The sequence below is a fragment of the Fusarium subglutinans genome (genome assembly GCF_013396075.1).
Source record: "Fusarium subglutinans strain NRRL 66333 chromosome Unknown NRRL66333_c0000058, whole genome shotgun sequence".
Classification (NCBI taxonomy): Eukaryota; Fungi; Ascomycota; class Sordariomycetes; order Hypocreales; family Nectriaceae; genus Fusarium; species Fusarium subglutinans.
Genome location: NW_023502121.1, coordinates 84,852 through 105,153, shown reverse-complemented (window position 1 = coordinate 105,153; position 20,302 = coordinate 84,852). Strand labels below are relative to the sequence as shown.

The 20,302-nt window shown below is 49.2% G+C and overlaps 5 protein-coding genes across 5 annotated transcripts; 3 read left to right on the top strand and 2 right to left on the bottom strand.

Moving 5' to 3' along the window:
* Positions 1-1,524: 1,524 nt before the first annotated feature.
* On the top strand, positions 1,525-3,278 carry FSUBG_5733 (Isotrichodermin C-15 hydroxylase; the record flags this gene model as incomplete). The annotated part of the gene is made up of 4 exons (XM_036683861.1): positions 1,525-1,590; positions 1,646-2,251; positions 2,306-2,538; positions 2,588-3,278. 4 exons carry the CDS (start codon positions 1,525-1,527, stop codon positions 3,276-3,278), a joined length of 1,596 nt encoding a protein of 531 aa, XP_036538722.1.
* Positions 3,279-4,149: 871 nt separating this feature from the next.
* FSUBG_5732 (nucleoporin NUP42) lies at positions 4,150-6,235 on the top strand (the record flags this gene model as incomplete). The annotated part of the gene is made up of 4 exons (XM_036683860.1): positions 4,150-4,195; positions 4,264-4,359; positions 4,412-4,605; positions 4,667-6,235. 4 exons carry the CDS (start codon positions 4,150-4,152, stop codon positions 6,233-6,235), a joined length of 1,905 nt encoding a protein of 634 aa, XP_036538721.1.
* A 685-nt stretch (positions 6,236-6,920) lies between these two features.
* FSUBG_5731 (activating signal cointegrator 1 complex subunit 2) lies at positions 6,921-8,937 on the top strand (the record flags this gene model as incomplete). The annotated part of the gene is made up of 2 exons (XM_036683859.1): positions 6,921-8,068; positions 8,127-8,937. The coding sequence occupies 2 exons, from the start codon at positions 6,921-6,923 to the stop codon at positions 8,935-8,937; spliced, it is 1,959 nt and encodes a 652-aa protein (XP_036538720.1).
* A 28-nt stretch (positions 8,938-8,965) lies between these two features.
* On the bottom strand, positions 8,966-11,627 carry FSUBG_5730 (DNA polymerase epsilon subunit 1; the record flags this gene model as incomplete). Its single annotated transcript, XM_036683858.1, has 3 exons — positions 8,966-8,987; positions 9,047-10,601; positions 10,655-11,627. The coding sequence occupies 3 exons, from the start codon at positions 11,625-11,627 to the stop codon at positions 8,966-8,968; spliced, it is 2,550 nt and encodes an 849-aa protein (XP_036538719.1).
* A 1,450-nt stretch (positions 11,628-13,077) lies between these two features.
* Positions 13,078-19,951, bottom strand: FSUBG_5729 (DNA polymerase epsilon subunit 1; the record flags this gene model as incomplete). The annotated part of the gene is made up of 3 exons (XM_036683856.1): positions 13,078-18,962; positions 19,154-19,296; positions 19,344-19,951. 3 exons carry the CDS (start codon positions 19,949-19,951, stop codon positions 13,078-13,080), a joined length of 6,636 nt encoding a protein of 2,211 aa, XP_036538718.1.
* Between the last annotated feature and the right edge of the window lie 351 nt (positions 19,952-20,302).

The following is a 20,302-nucleotide window of genomic DNA, read 5'->3' as shown; positions in this document are numbered from 1 at the left end:
CTCAGCAAAATATTCCATATTGAAAATGCTGATCTCTTTAGGCCGGTGCTCTAGGGTATTCCCCATTCATGTTCACGGAGCCGGTGATTCATGTGGTGGTGTCCATCCATAAGATGCATTTGTACGCAATTGTGTACTAGGTGCCTGAAGAGGAGTGTATGCATTGCTTTTTACGGGGTCAGCGCGTGGCATTTTGAATCAACAATGTCTCGATAATGTTTGCTATTCTTCTCCACAAACCTCTACGACCGATGGAATGGCTTGTATTCCTGCAAGATAACAAAGTTACAATGAAACTCAAGTGTCTTGACACAGACTTACCACGAAATCGGTCAGCTGCTGACCAACAAGGTCCGAAGAAAGAATTACCCTATCGTATCCATTCGTGGATGTATTCCTGCAAAAGAACCGTTGTCAAGCCTGCATTGTGTATGTACACAGACGAAAACTGCAGATTTCCGTGCCCACCCCGCAAAGAGATATCTCCGTCCCCACTCGGACCGCCGAAACTCCACAACGCCGCGGTCATCGTCGGGCATGTCCTGTCGCACGCTGGTGCGCAAGGTATGACCAAGAAAAATAGAGTATTTGTGCGATTCCGCAGGACGGACCAGAGCCGCCTGTGTGGTGAGTGCCGAGTTGGAGCAAAGACCGAAGGGGTCAAGAATCGTTCGTATTATACACATTATTCATGACGGCATAAAGACCTTGGCTTGACGTGGATAACTGATTGGCGGCCGACTGTACTTTTTTTTGTTTTTGAAATGGCAGGCGACCTTTGGAGGTAAAGAGGCTGGATTAGGAACAACGTCTGAGCATTGTTGTGAGCCAACGATGTATTGCATCACTATGATAGGTGCCTAGGTTAGTAGTTATTTCTTGAGTGGGAGACAAAGGGGTTTATATGGTAGATCTGAACATTGGACGAATAACTACCACTATACGAAAGCTGGCATTTTCATATAGTAAAATTCCGAGTTCATGCCCCTCGTAACTAGGAGTCAAGAAAGTTACCTACCTACCTACCTACCTACCTTAGGTAGATGCAATCATGGATCTGATTAATTAACGTACAATTCCCCAAATGACAAACTTAAAACCCCACAATCTAAGAAGCTCCCCCACAATCTCTCAATTCTCCGCGATCCAATACTGTTCCGTCATTTCCAATCCGAACTTAGCCGCTCGAAGACTTCATGGCTCACCCCTCCACCTTCAACAAGTTTGTGATTATTGACAAGCTTTGTGTGCCGCCGCCAGCCGATTATGAGCGCCTCGCCTAGACCCAGACCAGGGATGGAAGAAGTCAGCGAAGCATGAGAAGTGGGCGGGCATGATGGGCTAGATAGAAAAGAGGGTGGTCATGGGGCTGCTGTCGTCGTGTAGGTATGGATATGTATCGCTTTGTTTCTTGATAAGACGTATATAACTCCTCCGGAGCTTCCGCCTCTCTTGATCTGTTGTCTACCTCTTATTCTCACAGCTTCTTAGACACTCACCCTTTCTGAGTGCGGGACAGACAAGATGACGTTCAACTTAACACATCTGTTGGTTTACTTGGGATTGTTGGTTGGAGGACTAGCTCTCTATGTAAGTCAACACTGCCTACAGCTTCTATGATAAACAGACACTCATATTTGGCCAGGGCTTCGGCATTGTTGTTTACCGAGTCTTCTTTCACCCCCTAGCCAAATACCCAGGCCCATTCATCGCCAAGATCACAGATGGATACCAGCTCTACCATGCCTGGAAGGGCGACAGGCAGCTCGAGTTCTGGCGCATGCACCAAAAATATGGCCCAGTTGTCCGCTTTGGCCCCAACTCGCTTTGCTTCAACTCCAACAAGGCCCTCAAGGAGATCTACGGCTTCCGCACAAACGTCCGCAAGGCCGAATTCTACAATGCCTTTGTTCACCCTACCGCCAATACGCATAACACGCGCGATAAGGAGGTCCATGCCCGCAAGCGCCGTGTCATGTCTCAGGCCTTCTCCGAGAGCGCCATGAAGGAGATGCAGCGATACATCTTGGGTAACGTCCGTACTTTCTGCGAGCAGATTGGTATGTTGGAAGGCTCCGGAGAGGAGACCAAGGGCTGGACCAAGCCTCGAAAGATGAGCGACTGGTGCAATTACCTTGCTATGGATATTCTTGGTGATTTGTGCTTCGGCAAGGCTTTTCATATGCTTGAGAGCCCGACTAACCGCTTTGCCCTGGAGCTTGTTGAAGCTGCTACAACACGGCACCTTCTCGTAAGTGTACCTGCGAGCTTCCGAAATGGCAAAAGATGAAACTGACACTCACAGTGTGGAACCATGCCCATCGTGAACAAACTTAACCTGGACAAGATCCTCTTCCCTGGACTCGCTGCTGGTCGTGCTCGCTACATGGGCTATAGCAAGGGCCAACTTGCAGAGCGCACCAAGCTTGGTGAGGAGACAGATCGGCGCGATTTCTTCTACTATCTTCTCAAGGCCCGCGATCCGGAGACTGGCCAGGGCTTCAGCACTCCTGAGCTCTGGTCCGAGTCCAACCTACTGTAGGTGGCACCAGACAAACTCGAAACACTCCAACTAACAACTGAATAGTATCATTGCTGGATCCGACACCACATCGACCGCGATGGCTGCCACTCTCTTCTACCTTGTACGATGCCCTCGCGCTCTCGAGCGAGTCACCGAAGAAATCCGAAGCAAGTTCAACGATGTCGAGGAGATCTGCCAAGGCGCTACTCTCGCATCTTGCACCTACCTCCGAGCCTGTATCGATGAAGCTATGCGTCTCTCTCCATCCGTCGGTGGCATTCTTCCCCGTGAGGTTCTCTCTGGCGGTATCACCGTTGAAGGCCGTGCCATTCCCGAGGGCACCGTTATTGGCGTTCCCCATTATACCATCCACCATAACGAGTCCTACTACCCCTCGCCATATGAGTACGTCCCTGAGCGATGGCTCGTTGGTGCTCTCAACCCCCTCACTGGCGAGAAGACAACCGAGGACGAGGTTGCTCTGGCTGCCAGTGCATACTGCCCCTTTAGCATTGGGCCCCGTGGCTGTATCGGCAAGGGTCTCGCCTATGTCGAGATGACAAACACACTTGCCCGCACTATGTATCTTTATGATATGCGCAAGGCTATTGGTATCGTGGATCCTGCTGAGGGCAACCCCAAGAATGAATGGGGTCGACACCGACCAAGCGAGATGCAATTGGTTGATACATTTACGAGTGCTAAGAACGGACCCATGATTGAGTTCCGTAAGGCTGCGCATATCAAGGCGTGACTTCAAACGTATAAAAGTAGGAGAGAAATAGGAGTTCATGAAATGGATGTACAGGACATAAGATACAGACACCTACCAGTCACGGAGATGCTAATTTTGGATCCAGCAGGAGGAGAACGCAAAACTCATGATTGAACGGTCTATGAATACCTGGTTAAATGAACAAAAATCAACGTATTAGAATTGAAGCCATGTCTTTCGTTACGTTGCCGTGATAAATACCTATAATCAGAGCGGCTTAGAGGTACCTTGCATAAATAAAGTGACTAACCTTCGAGGGGAATCTCGTGGTGAGACATGTGGAATGAAGAAAGACCTTTGAATCTGGGGATATGCTGTAGAATTTGAATATATCAGCATAAATTCTGCTACATAATTATTCAGTGACAAAAGTATTGAGCTAAGTTAGCTACATAAGGTAAGGAGAGAAAGGGGCTTCTTAATGCATTTATCCCTTCTTCCACGTCTAAATGGATGGAACCTGAAGCTTAGTTACTTGCTCCGCGGGGGATGAGCAGAGCTTCAGTGAGCTTCAGACTCTAGCCCATGACGACCCACTAATTGAGCACCAGGTTGTGACAAGCGTTCGCAAAAACCTGATGGGCCCAACGAGGCTGGGGAAAGGCTGAGAATGCTTTCTATCCTTCTCTAAGCTTTCTCTGTTACACATTCTCTTTCTGTCCCTCAACTTCGCTTTTCTAGAAATTTGAAATAATCCGCCCGAATCCCGAAAACGATTGATACGTGACTGGAGTACCTATGTCATGAGGCAGTTTGGCACTTGGCTCATTTGAATCCTGGCGCGTCCAAGTTTCTACGGCCATAACTTGACTGGACCAACACGCAATTCCCGTTCAATTATCGTCAAAGGATGACTTTGTGTAAATTCTTTCAGCAGGGCAACTGCAAATTCGGCAGTACGTTTTATTATTTCGATTCTGTGGGCTGCGTTGCTCTCCTTCTGATCAAACTGACTTGTCTATAGATAGTTGCCGATTCGAACATGTAAACCCAAACAATCGAAATCAGCCCTCGAACCGCTTTGGAGCTCTTGGAGGAGGGAGCAATCAAAACCCAGCTGGTACGAACACGACAGACGTTGATATACGAGACAAGAACTGACGACTCAGCAGACAAATACAACATTACTATCGATACCATCGAAAAGGATTTGACGAACGAAGTTCCGCAATGGATCCTTTCAGCCTATGCGCCTGGGCGAGATGCTCCTGGTCAGCTCTTTGGCGGATATCCGCGCGAACAGAGCTTTGAAGAGCTGCGGCTACACTTCATGATGGGAAAAGCGTCGGGCAATGAACAGCAAGCTGTGAGCGTCCATTCAATCGGTCTCTACGCAACCGTCCAGACTGACCTAGATTCGACCTTAGCTTAACGAAGCACAAGAGTTATATGCTCAGGCGCAACAACAAATGCAGACCGCTCTACGCGACGTCAAAGGGGCAATTCAGTTTGTTGTAGGCGAAGAAAATAACCACCCGAATCGGCACGATATTTGCAAACAGGGAACGCAAGGAGCTCCCTTTGGCGAATTTCTCGTTGGGAAGCGACCCAAGTCGACAATCGCCGATACTGGCGTTCAGCCAACTCCTTTCGGGTCCAACAATAACAATGCTTCAAGTCCTTTTGGTGGAGGTGCATCGGCCGGTGGAAGTGCCTTTGGGCAGCCATCGACTCTCGGCGCGAAACCAAGCGCGTTTGGTGCGCCGTCCTTTGGTCAACCATCGCAGCCAGCTCAAGGAGGAGGTTCGGTCTTTGGCCAGCCATCACAACCTTCAGCGTTCGGACAACCGTCACAGTTGGGACAAACCGCCTCAGCATTCGGCAAGCCAGCGCAAACCTCAACTTTTGGCCAGCCGTCACAACCAGGGTCTGCTTTTGGCCAACCTTCAGCTTTAGGCGCAAAGCCCAATCCATTTGGCACCCCAGCCTTTGGACAACCTTCGCAACCAAGTGCACAAGGCAGTGTCTTCGGCCAACCGTCACAGCCAAATACGCAAGGCAGCGCATTCGGTCAACCGTCGCAGATAAATGCGCAGGGCAGTGCCTTTGGCCAAGCCAGCCAACTTGGACAGAAACCGAGTCCCTTCGGAGCACCCAGTGGAACGAATAACAGCTCTAGCCCATTCGGTGCCGTCGCAAAGAATAACAGTGCCCCTGCAGCGAACCCCTTTGGTGCTCCAGTTGGTAGCGCAACAACCAGTCAGCCTGCCAATGCTTTCGGATCCAACAGTAATAACCAGAATAATGCCCCGGCGAATCCGTTTGGACAGCCCTCACAGCCTGCTCAGGGAAGCTCACCATTTGGCCAACCTTCAAATGCTGCCGCACCGGCAACGTCAACCCCATTCGGTGCATCTACCGCGACCCCGAATCAACCCACAAACAGTCCATTTGGCCAGCCTTCACAGACTCAGTCGAATGGCTTTGCATCGCAGAATAACCCACCACCAGCGAGCAATCCATTTGGTCAACCCTCGCAGCAGAAACCAGCAAATCCTTTTGGCCAACCCTCCAACGCTGCACCAGCTGCTGCGAACCCGTTTGCTACAACACAGGCTCAAAAATCCACAGCGGCGGCGGCGGCAGCAGCAGCAGCCACTTCGACAGGCCCGTATCCACCGAACAGCAGTAGACAACACCCACCAATTGAGAGCTATAGCTCAAAAGGCATGGATGGTCGACTATCAATGTTCAAGGGTAAATCAGTCATTTACAAGGACGGCAAGCCCGGAATCCGAGAATTCGATGGGACCTGGCGGCGGATTTGGTTCCCAGATGGTCCTCCTGCATTCTCAGCGGATACAGAATTGCCCCCTGAGATGTACGACGACAAGTCCAAGGCTCAGTGGATGGCCTTCGCACAGACCGGGACCTTTGAGGGTGGTCTGATGCCCGAACTACCGCCTCCGAGAGAAAGTACACTATGGGACTTCTAGCCAAGGAGTCAAGTCGAGTCAGTTTACAGCTTGTTTTACATATGATGTGGAGATGAAGAGTCGAGGAGGAATAGATGGCGTTAGACGATTCAGGAGAATGCATTAATTGGCGTTGTGTATAATCATTGGGGTTGCTTGGATGCATAATCTACCTACCTAGACAGTAAAAGAAACAACTCCACGAGACAAGCAAATTGAAGGATGGTATGGCATGATGGTTTCATTGAATGCTAGAGATCTTGCAAAGATAGGTGTGTCCACAACGTCCATATCAATCAACCTCATCAGTGAAATCATCTGAAGATATTTATTTGCTTAGGTAGTGTTTGCCTTGTAGCACAAACTACTAACCTTTACCAGGGCAGCTCTCGGGTAAAGAGGCACTAGTCCAGGAGCACTTAAGCGCTTCCATAATCAGAGCCATTGATTGGCCTGAGCAGTAGAAAAGTATCTTTGTACCTCCTCCTCCAGGTTGACTTCATCAGCTTGCAGCAGTGAGAATCCACTTTCTGATGAATCATCCGGCGATGCAAACGCAGGCTTGATCCACGATATTTATGAAGGTCATGAGCGGCGGTTTATAAGATCGACTCATCCCTCTCTTTGAATCATCTCCAAGCCCAAAATTACACTCATTTCAGCGCACAAAACCAGAAGTTTACCTCGCCCACAGAGTCACACAACCATGGTCCCTTTACCACCCCTCGCACCGTTCCCCCAGTCATCATGGCGACAGCATCTCTCATCCAGCGAATGGAATACACTTCTAAAATCCTGGACATCTATTTGCCGTGCCATTTCGTCCCTTTCTGAGAAGGACATAAAGGCAGCCTTGGCACGCGACGACTCCATTGCAACATTCCTAGTCTCCTTCGCAGAGCAGACAGCAGAGGCAGGCTTCACAATACTAGAGTCTCACTCGACAACACTTCCAAAAGCCGTATTTCAGCTCGTGTTGAGAGTCTTCAATGTATCTCCGCCTCCCCAACTATTCGATTATGCGTTCTTGGCAAATGTCGCAAGGATATTCCCCAGGAAAGCAACTGCTCCTTTCATGGCACAGCTCTTTCAGCGACATGCTGCTGCGCTTGAGGCTGCATTGACTGCCCTGAAGAAGAAACTTATTCCAGAGTTGGAGGCTGGCATCAAGGGCGATTTGAAGAGCGTCGAAACTCGCTTGATACGACTGAATTATCTTCTACATGCTTCGTCGGATACCTGCACTTTATTCCTTGCGGGATCTGATTTCCTCGATGGCCTCATCGTGTGCTTTCGCGTCATGAATCCTCCTCTTCGCAAAGTGATATTGACCACGACGTATCTATGTCTGGTAGGATTGATAGATACTGAACCAGCCAAATGGTCGATGTTGAGTGATCAACTATACGCCCTCAAGGAAGCGGCTGATGCCCACAAGGCTGGCCCTCTCAATGTCAACGACTCACTTGTCCCTGAGCTCATCACCAACACCCCACTCTTGAAGATGTTACTACGGAGGGCGGAGGATACTGGCGCGGCGACCGAAAATTTCAAGAAGCGAATTACGGCCTTGGAGGGCTACAGAAAGGGAACCATGGTCCGTCCCAAACGACTTATAAGAAGGAGATTGGATAAAGGCAAAGGCAAAATATCACAGCAAGAAGTGAATCCCGACATTCATGTTCATAAGATGAGCCAAATCACTCAGGTCCAGGATTTGTTTCCCGATTTAGGATCCGGCTTTGTGTCCAAATGTCTCGATGAATACGGAGAAGACGTGGAGCAGGTTGTTGCCAATTTGCTAAGTGAGACTCTGCCGCCTCACTTGGCTAATGCTGACCGCAGTGAGTCCTTGTATGTCATAACAGTCTGCCTATTCTCAAATCGCGATTATTTGTTAATCCATCACTAGGTCATCACACCCTGAAGCAGGACACACAGAGCTTGCACCACGACCTACTCCGCCTCAGATTCCTACACGGCACAATGTTTTTGACGACGATGATTTCGACCGCCTTGCCATGGACGTTTCGAAGATTTCATTTGGAAAGAAACCAGGCAAGAACGCCGATGAAATGCTCAAAGATAAAGCAAACGCGCCTAACAAATCAGCCATTCTCTCTGCCCTCGCGGCATTCGATTCTGATGATGACGAACGTGATGATACTTATGATGCTGACGATGTGGGTGGCACTGTTGACGCCTCCAATCAGGAGGCCGATGCAGCGAGCGACAGCAACGAGGAGGCACTGTTCCGTGCGTACCAGATGGACTCAAAGCTGTTTGACCGTGATGCTGGCACAAGGCGAGGGAACCCGCGAGCCAAACTGCGGGAAGAAACTGGAATGACAGATGAAGCCATAGAGGGATGGGCCCTCATCTTAGTCAGGAACCCCCAACAGAAGCGACGATTGGAGGCCAAATATGCCTTTAGTGGACAACAAGCGCAAATAGAACGCACATCTTGGCGAGCATCTCCAGCGGGCTCGGGAGAAGAAGGAAGCGAACCTGACGGCGGATCATCGAGGGGTGGCCGAGGTGGTGGCCGAGGACGAGGACGAGGGCGAGGTCGCGGAAGAAGCGGCAATGTTGCGGGGCCTACAGGTGAGAAGGAGACAGAAAATGCTAGGAAGAATAAGGAAGCGAATAAGGGGTCTCGGGCGAACCACAATAGACGCGATGCTCGAGCAAAGAAGATGGCACGAGGAGGTTTCGCTGGTTGATCAATCACCAGTTCTCTGCTTCTTCCATCTACCAGGAGCCGGCGCCGCAGCTAGATAAGATGTTCTTCTCTTTCGAGCCTGAGTTGGCGCAGTTGCTTCTGGCCCATACAGATCACCAAGATCCAGCTCGGTAGCATAGGGGCTCTTCATATCGGCTATCATGGGAGTGCCGGGATAACCACTTGGCCCTGCTGGAGAGACAATGCCGCTGAGAGACGCCAGAGTTTCTTCGATGCCCGAGTAGCGGTGGTAATCCTTTGGTGTAGCTAGCTCTGAGACAGCCTCAATAGAGGTCAGATCCTGGTCGCCATCACCTGTACCCATTATCATGCTTTGGAGCGACATCCGCGAGCTCCTCCTGCTACTATTGAGGTATACCCGTAGATCAAAGCACTGACGACATGATGGATGTAGCGGAAAGCAGTTTGCTTCATCACGATGCTGCGGAAGTTGAGGGCGTGACTGCTGCCCACACTTTTCCTGAATATCGTCGAAAATGTCTGCGATGGGAGTGAAATAAGTGACACGTTGTCCGGGGCCCCAATAGTTATTGCGACCCCAGATTTGACCGATTAGACCATGCGTATTGGCGTCAACAACCCCAGCACCACTGTCGCCGTTAACACCAATGCCTCCGCGTATCCAAGCATCCTCATCCTCTTGCGGCCATGGTTCCTCAATAAACCATTCTCTCGTAGCCTTCTGCGTCTGGTTCTCCACCCCAGAGACATACGCAGGGATCTCGCAAATCTGGCCGCGCTGATAACCAGATGTTCGACCGCTAGACAGAACATCTGCACCTGACACAATAGCGGCTGTAGTAGCTATGGTTGGTTCCTGAGTTGGGGGCTGGGTTTCTGAGGGGAATTTGCGAAGGATGTTTGCTTGTGAAGTACGGGCACCGATGAGAGCCCAGTCTGTTACGACAAGGGGCTTATCCATATCACACTCATCCCAATAAGGATCATGTGAAATTCTTGTTGTCTTGAGGTTCAGACCTGACGTGACCTCTAGCCTACCGAGCCTGAAGTTCGTCTCCTGGGCCATGGCATCATGTCCCTCGTCTATGCATCGCTTGCGATCTTGGGAAGATGGATGCTCAACCTCCACTTGAGCGAGCTGTTGGTAGGCCTCCATGAAGGGATGAAAGTTGCCCAACCAATAACTCCCACCACCAACGGTGACGCAAGGACCAAGAGTGGCAGTGCTATCTTCAAATATCCCATTTCCTGTAACACCGATACTGTCACCCATGCAAGGATCGCGGAAGAAGTAAGGGTTTCTTGCGGCACAAATATCATCCTTGTGATCTTTGCCTAGGCCACGAGCCCAGGTAACAGTGCGATTGATCTCCCCTTGCGCAAAAGCAAATGTGACTAGCTTGGAAAAGTTGCTGGGAATAAGATCTTGAACGTGGCTAACAATGATGATCTTTCGAGCACGAGAAATAGTTTTTGGAGCCATGATGCAAATTCGCTTCATCTGTGGGGATTTGCCTCGAGTGACAGTGACTACGTGACGCGGCCCAACCCAGATAGGCAAATATTGCGAAAGAAATGGGAGAATAGCGTGTTCGAAGACCAGGGGAAAGCTCGTTACTTCTATACACCGCGAGACTCGCCCTCTGATAAGGTCTGTTGGACTTTCTGCACTTCGTGGAGTGCCTTTGATAGTCAGTCTATGAGCTACCAAGATAAAGGAGACTTGACGACCTTACCGGCATTCTTTCTAGCTCGCTTCTCAATGACGACCTGTAGACGATCTTGACATTGACGCTTCGTCTTTACCACATCCATAGATATATCTGTGTCATGGACTCTGTTCTTTCTTTTGAGAGACGCAAGAGTAGTGGTGGACTTTTCACTTGACGATGGCCTGTTGCCCGTCTCTATGCTAGCATTAGTTTTTGCAGGAAGCTCCCATTCCTTTGCATCATCTCTACCATCCTCGGGGTGAGCCATGGCTATGTGGGATTGAAGAAGACGAATACTCTGGAATTTCGTCTCTGTGCAACCGGGTGATGGACAAATGACAAGATGTTTGACTTTGACATGGTAGATAAGTCCGTCCCTGGTGGAAAAGCTCGGCTGAGCACAGCCAGCCCAGTTACACAGATAGGTATGACAAGATTTGACGTGGGATTTGAGGTCCTTGTCAGACGAGAAAGCTCGTTGGCATTGAGGGCCAAGGCAGACGAAAGAAGGCGTCGAATTATCAGTGCTGTTAGTTCGCCCACCTCGACTAAGTGGACTCGGACCTCTTGAGCGGCCTCTACCGTTACGTATGGTCATTGCATCACTGAATTCGGTCGGAACAGAGGAGAAAATGGAGCCGGTAGAAGATGTATCGGCACTCATGGTAGAAATTGTACTCATCTCTCGCATATCGATTTCACCAGCCCAGTTGGTACAAGGCTCCAGGCCCAGGTCCAACTTGGCTGGTGATGCAGACCGATAGCAGTCAATATTGAAGTCGGAGTAAATTGATTGAATTGGCTGCTGAAAAAAGCCAAAAGACGTGAGATCAGGAGAGACAGTACTCTTTGGCATCGACAAAGCAATTGAAGCCAGTGTCGTGGGAGTTGTTGATACTGCTGGGACGGTCCGATGCCGGACTGTGGGGCCGTGGTAATGGCCGGGACCGTTGAAGTCAACGGCCCCGTGGTGGTCCTTGCGCCTGAGGTTGTTCATTGTGTGAGTTCATTAACTCACAATGGCTTTGTGAGGCTGCAATTGAGGGGGAAAAACGGACAAAGTAAATTGTGAGGGGTCGAACAAGGAATGGAGAAAATGCAAAACATTCGGAACTGGGGCCTTCCCTTGGTCATAGGGGGCTGCGGTTGCCTGAAGAAAGCTGGCGGCCTCTGCAGAGGTGGGCGAACCACTCAGTCTCTGAAAGGTTGTACCTTTTGTGCAAGCAAGTAGGTATAAGTGGTAAGGCCGATTGATGATGCAGAAAATACAGGGGGGCTGAAGAACTTGGGTTGAGGTAAACTATATGGAAAGAAAGCAAAATATGAAAATGAGGCCCATAGGACCACAGGCATTGATAACTAGTATTATTACGAACATGCTGGACTTGTTGATTGCTCTTCGCCTTCTCTTCATCTCTTTTCTTTTCACCCGAGGTACGTGAAGGTTAGTACCTACCTAGGTACCTAGGCAGATTGGCGATACCTAGGACTTTTGGCCCCCAACTGTGTTCGATCAACCCCAGGAAACCAAGGGGAGGCACTTGGAGAAACTTGGGAGTTCGGACCCTTTTGCAGTATGAGTGGCACAGTCTGAAAGGGAACACTTTGCAAGGATCGAAGACTGCCTCAGGATGACCTCAGTTATGATCCAAGATCAAGCATCTATCTAATCCTATCGCTCCAACATTGACCAATCTGAGTGATGTAATCAAAGGGTTGGAAGCTGCTTACTCTGAGATTTGTTCGAGTGATTGGGGAGAGAATCACCACAGGAAATCGAATGGGTCTTGTGCTATGCTTCGAGGCTGTCTTGACCAGCGAAATCGGTGATAAAGCTACCTCACCGTTGCCCGAGGATGACCCTGACTTGGCCATCCTGGTTTATCCTCTTTCCGAATGTTCTGGTGTCGACTGTCTTCATATATCAGGCAACCTAGAGGAGGAGTACGCTCAGAAGACGGTCTCTGAACTGATCGAAACTTACTCAACGTGTCAGCTAAGTGACAAAGACTGTTCGAATTGCGCACCAGCATTGTCAGACCTAACAGTACTGGTACTTAATACCAAGTCCATCTGGAAGGACAAGAAAACAGTACGAAGACACAGCACTTGGAGTATCTTGTTTTCGATCCCGCTTAGGATTGTGCCCCTGATAGGACTCCACCTCAGGAACCCGAAGAACTGGCAATGGTGTTCTTGGTGTAGGCAGATGGCATTGTTTCAGCACGAGCAGAGTTATCAAGTCATAAAAGGAAAGAATTGTGCGGGGGATCCTAAAGAAGCTCAGTCAAAGTTGGAACACCCTCTTTAGTATAATGCTCAACTTTAAATTGCCCAAATCATTATAGGGTATGATAATTATGCTCTAAACCACTTCTACTCTTCTACTCCTGCGCTCGTGTCTTCATTTAGTGTAAGCAACTCCATTGTAACCATCATGACGCCGTTCATAAACCTTTGTGAAGTTCCTCGACCACATCACTGAGCATTCTTAGCCCGTAGAATTTGGCCACCCTCCTCATAACCCCGAGCTTCTTGCTCACGTCTTGCCGTGACACAATTTCCTTCCACTCTCCACTACAGGTACAGTGTTCCATAAAGTCGTTCAGCCTCAGTGCACCACACCTAGCACATTTGAGATCCTGAGTTGTCCATTCCACAATCCAGCTCTCTACTATGCCCAATAATCGCTCTTCTATGGCGACACGATCGAACTCAGTGCCACAGAAGCCGCAGCACCAAGCAGAACCTTCGCCAAAGAGATCTTCGTCTCTACATAGGTCTAGATCTCGCATCATAGTGCAGCTGTCACAAGATATCTGAGGAAGACGAAGGCTTTCTGATGGGTTTGTGAAGGTACCGTCTTTCGAGAACTCGCGCACCTCGAACAAGGCTAGAAGCTCTTTCCGAAGTAATCGAGCTTCAAGTGTGATGTTTTTGTCAAGCGATAGAACTTGCATGAGTGACTTGACAAGCTCGAGGATGGGATTTCGAGGGTTGAGGTGTGAGCCGGGAAGGACGGGGAATGTGTAGTCCTGTGCAAGTTCTGGATGAAGTAGCTCACGCTTCTGCTTGTTGAGGAGGCCAATTATGTCCTTCTTCAGAGGTTTTTCGAATGCCTTGCCTAATAGAATCTGACCTTCATGGTCCTCCAGGCCCTTGCTTGGTAGCTGTGTCAGACGTGGTGTACCATCTGGGTCGCCATTATGAGGCCGCTTGAGCTGATGCATCAGCTGTATGAACTCAATTACCCAGTCCTGAAATGTGGACTGTAGTCGAACAGGCAAGAAGGTTGCCATTTGCCAGTGCATGATCGTTTCGAGGTTCTGTTCTTCAGCTTCGATAACCTCCTGGCAAGCCTTGCCTCCGTAGTTGAACTCATCGTACCATACAAGATAGTCCCAATACTCCTTGATCTCCAAGTCGATAAAGTGAAAGAGCGGTTTGCTCTTGATCGACTTGAGGATATACTCGCTATACGCGTATGCGTTGCCGACCTCGGCCTTTGTGGTTTGGAGAATAAGACGGTTGGCGTTGGCAAAAATGACCTGAGATCCCACTCGACGGAAGTCAGCCATGAGCTGCTGGAAGGCCTTACGAGACATCATCTGCACATAGTAGTGCAGGGCTCGATCGTACATGAAAGAGTCGGGGTTCTCAACCCAGCGAACAAGATGTTGCACGAGAACATCGGCCATAGTACTTCCACGACAAGCTTCAGTCCACCACGCCTTCACCATCTCACGCAGCACCTGAACGCCAGCATTAGCAAAGGCGTTCTCAGATGCAAGTGTCTCTGAGTCGTCAGCAGCGGGATTGAACGAGACGGAGTCGGCACCCTCAAGCTCGTTGATAAGAGATGAGGTCAGAATAGTGTTGATAGCCAGATTTCTGACATCTATGTCGATGCACACAGACGAGAAGGTTCCTGGATTGTTGATATTTGGCATTTTGACTGTGTCGAGGGGGCCCAGAAGATCATCCTTTTCATATCCAGCATGGTCAGGGCGAGCATCGGGGGACCACCAAAGCACGACGCCATTGGCTTGGAGGCGTCGGGCATAGGCAACATCGATCAAGAATCGGGGATCGTCTCGTTCCAAATTACACAGAGGCACATCGCCATAGCGAGCCAAAGCGGTAAGGTGTAGAATCCAGGATCCAAGGCCAAGATAATGGCCAACAAGTCGCTTGGCGATGACAGATTGCCACCCAAGAGGAGGCAGAGAGCTATCCCCCACGTCGTATTTCAAGGGGAGGACGGGGAATTCTCCCAAGATAGGGACATCATGAATGAGCAGCTTACGCTGGGACGACTGGATGACCATCATCTGTGGTCGTGGCTCGTCCTTACGCATCTTCTTGACAACATCACCTATCTCCAAGTGAGCCTTGCGTCGGGTCGTCACTTGGGTGATCTTGATGTGGAGTTTCTCCTGGTAGGTAAAACAATCCTGCCAGTTGGTACCAGCTGCCTCCGCATGCCGTCTGGCGAGCATCTCTGAATACATTTTGGAAATATTGGGAAGATCTTGACCGGAATCCTTGTTCTTCTGCAGAATAACGACGTAAGCTTGGTCATTGGTGGTAGAGAAGATGCCAAAAATCTGTCGTTCTCCAGTTGTAATGTGAGAAACGTAAATGTAGGCCAGTGGCGACGTTTCGAGATACGTTCGTGTCTTAGCTGGTCGCTTCAGACCAGCCAGATCAAAGCCTTGCTCAAGACCCTTCCCCAGCACAGCATGTTGTGTCGCATCAATGGTGCACTGATTTCCAAGACGCAAGACAGCTCGGATGTTCAGGGGTACTTGCTTCTCATATACACCCTCAACACTAGGATGATTGAAGAGGAGTGAGAACTTTTCGCTCTCGTTGAAGTAAACATCTTCCGATACAGTCAACTTGAAGAGATGGCTGGATGGATGACCATTGGGAAGAGTGTAATTGACCTGTTCGACTTCACAGCCTTCCACTTCGACATCGGGAAGATCCTTACTCTTGAGGTTGAGGAAGACTTGTCGAGGAACATTGACCTTAAGTGTATGAATCTTGGCATCGATTAGGACATATGCCATGACAATACCAGGAGTCTCAGTCGCTTTGAGGTGCAAGACCTGCCAATTACTCATGTAAGTAGTGTGTGCCTGCTTCATGAATGTTTGCTGGAGATTGTTGACTGCACCGCCTCTTCGGTCACCAAACAATTGCCGTCGACGGATTCTGGCTTGCTTCTGCAACTTCCACTTCTTCTTCTGGTACATCAAGAATGCCTCATAGTTCTCCGAAGCACTTGGAATCACTCCAGGAAGTGCAGACATGGGATCGGGGTTCTCTGCTGGCTCAGGAGACTTGCGCTTCTGAGCTGTGGTTGCAGCCTGAGAGGATGCAATGACTGCGTTAACTTGTTTGGGCTTCAAAAGCTTGTTACCGAAGTCTTCTACGTCATCCAGTCGAGAGCCACTAATGTTGGTGATGTCTTCCAGTGGACTCTTTTTGAAAAGATCAGTGAGCTTCTTCTGCTTCAGTTTGTCGTCCTTGATGTTGATCCTCCTTTGAAGCCAGTCAGGATGTGGCACTCGAGGTACAGGGTTGCGGACCTTTTGGAGAGCCGCAGGAATGGTGATCAACTTCTGGATAACAGAGCCCAATCGCTCCAGGTAATAATCCCAGTCAAGCAGTGCACGGGGATCAGTGTCAGTGGGCTCCTCCTTCAGCCACTTCCTCAGATATGTACGTTTGACAGATTCGTCCGCAGAGAAGATGGCCACCGGAACAGCTCGTTCTGTAACAGGTGCATTTTTGGGTCGAGCGCAGATGATGAACTTGCAGTTCAATCCCTTGTCCTTTACCATCTGCTCACCTAAGAAATCTGCCAAACGCTTGGCAGTTGTGATACTGGTTGACTTCTGGTTTCCGTACTCCTCCAGTGTTTTGGACATGCTTCGATTCTCAGAAATGAGTTCCATCAGCTCCTCGTCTGCCAACGTTGTGCCTTTGCTGTGCAGAACATCCAGCCAACGGTTGGCAACCTTGGCAACAGCTCCATAACATTCGGCCAGCGTTTCACCTTCGAGGAAAAACTTGAAAATCTGTTGCTGGAAGATCTTGATGAGCTTGAGCTCACCACGACGTTTCACCTCAAACCCTTTCAACTCAGCCAGACTGCCGTCATCGTTGAAGACAGCGTAACGCTTCTTCAAGTTTTTGTCTTCTTCTTTCGATGTGGGCAGAACCATGGCTTTGTATGGACCATCGACTTCGAAAAAAATAGAGTTGTCGCTGTGTGTTTCGTACTTGAGGGTCTTCTTATCAACGAGTGTCTGGTATTGATGGTTGGTGAATTTTGCATGGACGTGGTGGTTAAGCATAACGCAGGGATATGAGATGTTGAGTTTCTTGCCGCCCTTGAGTTTGAAGGAGAAGTTCTCGGGGAAGGTTGCGGGAAGCATGCACCAGATACCGTCGGTATCCAATTCCAGAGGTCGTCCCAGACGTTCGACCAGTTGTCGAGCCATTTGAATAATGTGAGCACCTGTCAAACAAGTGACGCCAGCCATTTCGAGTGAGTACCAACGAGATCCCTTTCTCATCACATATCCGTAGAATGAGTTTAGAATAACCTTGTGCGCCAATTGCAGTGAGTCGTAGAGAATAATCATCTTCTTGGCAGCATCAACCTCGCTCTGAGCAGCACCAGCAGACTGCAAGGATGACGTCTTTCCTTTCCAAACCTTGGCTTTGCCCTTGTAGTCATATCGACGATCACGGAAGTCTCGTACAGTGTTGATATAAAAGGGGTTCTCTCTTTGGCAAATGATTGCCTCTCGCACAATAGTTGTTGAATCATGGATTTTGTGGTAGACCTTTTGAGAATATAGCTGAAGACGTTTTCGTACCAGATTGGCTTGCTCATCGGCACTGAGCTCCTGGAACGTTCTCATAGGAGAAGTGGGGAATTTACCAGGGAACTTCTCGTTCTGAAGGGCATTTTTAATCATGTTATACTCATCTCGTTTTGGGGGCAAGTATTCTCCTCGCCAAGCCCAAGGTAACCTTCTATCGCATGTCTTTCCTGGTCGATTGAAGTCGCAGGCAGCACAGTCGGACTCTTGAATCATAGAGTCAGGCTGCAGTCGGTTTGTCGTCATGATGTTGGGGTACATCGATGCGACATCCAGATGGTAAATCAGGGGTTTTTCGTTACGGTTTGGCGCTTCTTTGAGCTTGTTCAACCTCTCGACAATCTGAGCCTTGACTTCTTCGTAGTTCTCTACATCATCAAAGTTCTTGTTCTCCTCAACTGTGATTACGAATTTGAGGGCAGCATCTAAATCACCGAGGAGCTCGTCAATAGCTCCAGGGTCGACAGCAAAATCCACTGGGATATCAGCTCGAAAGACTCCTGCTTCGATACTTTCCACGTGGCCACCGACGTAGGTCTCTGAATCGAGGAGATGTCCGTCCCAGAAGGCCTCTTTTGGTGTGATATACTTATTCGGAAGTACAATTTCTCGTTGATATGCTTGCACCATCAGCAGCATCTCACAGAGTGTACCAGTTCCCTTTCTCAATACTTCATCACCACTCAAAGGTAGAATTGTACAGAGTGAGAAAATGAAAGGGTGTACATATTTCATGTATAGATAATATGTTGCAACGGCATCGGAGACGGAGTATTCGGCGAGTGTTTGGGGTCGCTCAGTCGCGTATGGTGTCATCAGTTCGGGATCCAGCTCGTCTGGGTCGTATCCGAGCTTCGCGACAGTGACGGCTTTCAGACCACGAGAACCTTGAGGCAGATACGAATCTCGGTTGACCCAATGGAAGCAGTCCATGTGCACACTGTAGTTACACTTGTACTGATCCTCGTTGTCCTTCTTCCATCCAATCTCTTGATACATATCAATTCCATTGATGCTAGCCCGTGCTTCCACAAAGGGCCAATCAAAAAAGTCACCGTTGTAAGTCGCAATGACGGTAGGTCGTGCCTCCTTGATGTGGAGGAAGAATCTCTCGATGACAGCCTTTTCATCAGGTTCGTTGAAAATCATGAATGGGCCCGGGTATTCTGGTTTGGGTGTGTAGTCGAAGTCGCCAATGTCTTCTGAAAGGATTTGGCGATTGGTGATTAAGAACCCTTGGCCATCAATCATGTAAGAAATCATGATAATCTGGTCGGTGGCAGCATCAGGGAATTTGAGAGGCAGCTTTGATGTTTCAATATCGTAAGCCATTACTACAGGTTCAGCCGGCAACGACCTCTCTTCGTTTGGGTAAATCTTGGTGATACCATGTTTGGCTTCAACAAAATACCACTTTCCGGCTCGTATATCTGGGTGTCCAGGTCAGCAGGTAATTGGCAAGGGTTCAAGGCAGAATGGAGGGCTGCATAAAAGCAATAATCAGGGCAATGGTGAATAGTGGTCTCATGGCCTTTGAGGGCTCTGAAGTAGCAAATACTTGGTTGCAAACATCATGTAAAGTTTGTAGAAGAGTGTGGACAAGGGCAAGGGTTGATCATACCTAAATCTATCATTACTCGTACATGGTATGGTACATCATATTCTCTTATATCGACGATAAAGTCGCTCGCATCAGAAAGGGCAGTATTCATACTTCGGTCGTCATCTCGTGAATCATCAAAAAGGTCGAAGTCGCCATTTGAGCTGTTTCGTATTAGCTTGATCTTGCCAAAGATCAGTTGAGCACTTACGTTGCCACCTCGGCATAGGCATCCATAGCACTCATATTCTTCTTGTTCTTTTCCGCGATAGGCATGATATCTTTTCTCGCAGCCATGAGGTCATTGACATTGGCAAACCTCAACTCCAGAAATGTCCTTCGGTAACCGAGTAAGTGGTTGGGCATATTGAGATCGTCTTTCTCGACTCTTCGAATTGACTTGACAACGCCACCTCCGGCAACTCTCTTGACCCATTCCTCAACCTCAGACTCTCGTCCTTTCTTGACAGCGATCAAGAAGTATGGGTCAAATTCCACAGTAGCTTTGAAAGTCGAGCCGTCTTCTTCGATAAAATAGCAGTCGATAGCGGCTCGACCACCCGGTATCCGTTCGTCCTCGATAGATGTGGGTTGAATGTTGACTAGCCAGCCTTCTCTCTTCTTTCCGCTCTCGTAACGCGCAAAGCCCATGTTCTCGTCAATGCTGTGTGCTAGCCGTGTTCGTTCCCATTTCTCGTCTGCCGACGTGGCCTCGTTCCTGGACGAGGCCGCGAATGTGCGTGTTCGGTTGCCATGGTAGGCAACTTTCCCTCCTCGGCGGAAGCCCTTCTGAGGGCGACGAAGACTTGTGTTAGGCATTGAGTGTTCTGGGGGGCTCCCCAAAAGGAGTGTGGCTTAACGAGCAGCTGACGATGCCAGGTAACAGAGATTCGACATGGAGAGAGGGAAATTGTAAAAGGGCAGTTAAAACAACACAGAAGAAAAAGAAATTGAGGAAGGAAAAGTTGTTTGCAAAGTCAACACTGTATCTGTGGGAACAAAATAAATGAAGGGAGTCCCTAAAGCCTGGACCGAGATTGGATAAATTGGAAGCGTGAGACGCGTTCAGACGCGCCCTCGCGACGCGATTGAACCCCACTTTACTTTAATGGGCTTTCGACAGAGCAACGAAGCGTGCACGGGCCATCAAGGATCCCGATGCAAGCCTTG